General features: G+C 38.7%; 1 protein-coding gene across 1 annotated transcript; it reads right to left on the bottom strand.

Moving 5' to 3' along the window:
* Positions 1-289: 289 nt before the first annotated feature.
* LOC126719788 (ankyrin repeat-containing protein BDA1-like) lies at positions 290-3,579 on the bottom strand. The gene is made up of 2 exons (XM_050422306.1): positions 2,813-3,579; positions 290-1,225 (listed from the first exon to the last, which is right to left on the bottom strand). The coding sequence occupies exons 1-2, from the start codon at positions 3,437-3,439 to the stop codon at positions 449-451; spliced, it is 1,404 nt and encodes a 467-aa protein (XP_050278263.1). The 5' UTR covers positions 3,440-3,579; the 3' UTR covers positions 290-448.
* Positions 3,580-4,115: the final 536 nt, after the last annotated feature.

Genomic DNA, 4,115 nt, shown 5'->3' on the forward strand with positions numbered 1-4,115 from the left:
GGCAAATGCATATTGTTTTCTTTATAAAAAAATAAAAAATAAAAAATTTCATGTGAAAAATACGGGTCAACCCGACCCAACCCGACCCGACCCGCAACCCGATTGACCCGAACCCGATTTCAACCCGCTTAAAATGACCCGTTTTGACCCGTGACCCGATTGACCCGACCCGACCCGCCCGTTTTGCCATGTCTACATTTAGGTGAGTGACAGTGTGAGGAATTTGATTGCAAACTCAAAAAAAAAAAAAAAAAAAAGAAGGCGATGGCAATCAGACTGCTTTATTGATATAATATTATACATGCATACATTACATTCATAGGTGACGTTGGGTACTTCCAACCATCCCTATATAAGCTAAATTTTATTCTCGAAATTTATTAGTAAATAAAAATACAAATTGACACATTCTAGATGCATCAGCTCCAAGCTCGGTTATATATATTTTTTAGTTCCTTCTAAGATTCCGCAAATAACGTATCCTTTTAAGTGCATATTTTAAAGCGACTTGTACATAGTAGATAATAGTCAAAATAGCTGGTGAAACAAAAACAATCTTAACGGACCTGTCTGAAACATGGGTTATGAGTAGCAATGAATCAAAATAGCAGTAATAGAGGGAGACAGAGACTGTGGCTAAAATCGCACCACCGCGTCCGACTGGTGCAACGAGGAAAAAAGTTGCTGCGATTGCGGACAAAAATATAGCAGAATTAGAAATCAAGAACAGCTTAAAAGCGAATGATGATTCTGTGTTAGCAATGGCTGACCCTGCTCTAGGTGGTGCGGTGATATTGGAATTGGACTCATTAAAAAGTCTCCCTGCAGGACTAGGAGGGCTGAGTGCAGCTGTAGTGGTATTGGGTTTGGACAGATCATTGTCTTGCCAAAGTCCCCCAGGTGGACTGAGTATGGCTTGATAGGTCACTGTTATAAGCAGTGCAGCCACCACTAGATACGCATTGCGCTTTTCGTCTGATAGTGGTTCTTTGACTACTGTCTCAGGAGTAGCGACTTCACTTAGGTAATGTGCATGAGGAGAAGTAACTGTAAGAAGAGATGAAGCTGTTAAAGCTCCAGCACCGTCTAGTATAACCCTCATCTCTCTGTTGTCTACTCCTTGTGTAAACTGTCCTTCCAAGATGTCCAACGCTGTTTTATCCTCTAAATTCTTCTCGTTTACATTGAAAGATGTCCCACCCCAAGCTAATAAGTGACGCACAGCCTGCATGCATAATGTAGTGATACATTAATACTGTCACTAATCTCATCGTTTATGTAAAATATTGCTCAACAGTCTCCACCGCCATCCCTTTTCTTTGGGAGATCGAGGACATGGACGTATGGACAATAGAATAATAGATCCTATTTGAGTAAGGTCGTCCGTCTTCCCTTTTCTTATTCCAAATTCATAACATTTTTCTCCAGTCTTGCCAAGTACCATGTTCCTTTCAAGGATTCTGAGAAACACAATATCAAATACGAGGTAGGGTCTTCGTGTTTTGCTTTTTTATTGCATCTTTTTAATTCTATTGTGGTAGTATTATTTTTGGAGGAAGGTCAATTTTTTTAAGGTATTAAATTTGGGGGTTTGGTAGGAATAAATAAACACCGTAAAGCTCCGGTATGGCTTAGCATATCCCCGATCTCAACGTGTGTTTGTTCTTGCAACATGTCCTGTGCTGTGTGACCGTCTAAATTCCTAACGCTTATATTAACCCCACAATTTAGTGACACCCTCACGGCCTGCATATTGTGGTGATACAAACACATTAGGATTTATTTTTGGAAGCAGCTCACCTCCCACCCTCACGGTCTTTCTCAAATTTGTGCGTTGCTTTCTCTTTTCTTTTTCTATCTCTTTCTAGAACTACCCATCATTCTATGGAGCTTTCTGGGCTATCGCCCACCTCAATCTCCCTTCTCTCTCTCTCTTTTTAAAATCTTTATTCAGATTTTTATTTATGCTCCTACAGGGTTGAAGATTTAAAGATTGAGGGGGTTTTCAAAATTCACAAATCTCTCAATTCCTCAAGTTGAACATCATTTTAAAATTAGAGAAATAAACGCAACAAGAAGAGTAAAAATCATTCGATTTTCACTATCTGAAAAGCAAAAAAAGAAAAGAAAAAAGCATGCAGATCTGAAAAACTTCAACGATGATAAATTTCGACAGAGAGGGAGATGCAAAATCTGAAAAATTTTGTGGGTATGCTTTTAATGAAAATCATCTGAGATTTGAAACCTCAACGACGAAAAAGCTCATTGGTTTCGAACTTGATTTGAAAATCGAAAATGGAAAACAATTGATTTTCTTGCAAGCACACGATAGGGTCGTCAATGGTAAGATTTAACTTTTCACAGATGGTTTGGGATTTCAGTTTGACTAATATGGTCAGTTTTGGGCTTTCCGTTTATGCTCTATATTTTCAGTTTGGCGTTGTGATGCTGCATAGTTGCAGAGTGATTGGCGTGGTGATGCTGCACAATTGCAGAGTGAGAGGAGAGCCAGAGAGAAAAGGAAGAGACAATTGGGTCACGGTTGTATTTTTCCAAGTTGGCCTCTTTTTTTTAATCGCTGGATCAGTTTATTTCCAGGTGTCATTCATCTATCTAAACACGGGAGGAAACAGGAGAAATAAAAGTTGGAGGTGAGTCGCTCCTCTTTTTTTTTTTTTTTCTTCGTTAATTTAAAAAAAAAAAAAAAAAAAAAAAGATCATGATGTATTACTTGCACGATAGACATTCACAACACATGCTTTACTGTGTTTCTTTAGTATGTAGATAATTGAGGAATGGAGAGAGAGCTTGCCTGGGTTTCGTTATTGTATACTGCCACGTGCAAAATAGTGTTGCCATTCTCATCCTGCCAGTTCAGTATGGCATTTTCAGACTTATTTTCTCGGAGCCATCCTACTAAGAGTTTAAAAGCACCCAAGTTGTTGTTTTCCAGGGCAATATGCAGAGCGGTTTGGTTTTGAATCGTCACATCTTCAATAGAATTGGGACAGTATGACAGAAATTTGAATAATAAATCAAGTTGCTGCGCTGTTGCTGCTGCTGCAGCAACATGCAAAGGAGTTCTACCCTCCTTTCCTTTTACACGGACAAGGTCTCCATCTACCTGTAGAAGCCGATACGCCATCTGGGTATGCCCTTCTTGTAGAGCAAGGTGAATGGGGCTATACCCTTTTAGATTTAGCTTCCTGGCAAATGAGGGCTTTAATCTCATCATCTCCATAGCAAATTGGACGTGTTCTGGGCTCCCAGCAGATGCAGCTATGTGTAAAGGAGTATCAACAAATGGTAGCTCATCAATGTCCTCCAAAATTCTTACATCCTCCCGAATTATTAGACTATAAAAGGCTTCAATATTTCCATGTTGGGCAATCTCGTTCAACTTAACAATTCTCTTACCCATTATAGAGTAGACTGACATTGTAAGGCAGGTTTTCCCGTGTTATATATGACCTAAAATAGTGGTAATTAATGGTTATAGGCTGATAGCAGCTAGCTGGAGTGAAGAAAATGGAGTAGAGAGACCACAAGCATTGGTTTCTTATTTCCACATCGATGCTCTCGCACGATATGAGGGTCATCACCGATAGGGAGATATGAGGCCAGGTCCGACTTATCTTGAAATATCGAAACAGCCAATTAGCAATCAAGACCCGTGCGTATTCACTAATTTTAACCATTTTTTTTATAGGTAAGAAAATTTTGTTGATAAGAGACTACTTCATGCCGTCTTGCATGAAATATCCTAAAGAATTACATACAAATAAAAAAAATTACTTAAAGTTATGAACTGAAAATTTTAACAATGATAATATGGACTTGAACAAAAACAATAAGGATATGAAAATAAAATATACGCATTATATACGATCAAAATTACGATCCTCCACATTACATACGCATAAACTATATAGAAGATCCAGTGAAGATTCAGGGATTTTATTCTGACGCCACAGAATTGTCTGCCAAAGAAAGCATAGAGGACCAAAACAAAACAAAGCCCGGTACTAATAAGACTGTAAACTAAAACTGGCCCAGATTCGCATATGACTCCCAATGAAAAATAGTGGGACACCCACAATTGGACAAGAGCCATC

Source organism: Quercus robur, chromosome 1 (assembly GCF_932294415.1).
Source record: "Quercus robur chromosome 1, dhQueRobu3.1, whole genome shotgun sequence".
Classification (NCBI taxonomy): Eukaryota; Viridiplantae; Streptophyta; class Magnoliopsida; order Fagales; family Fagaceae; genus Quercus; species Quercus robur.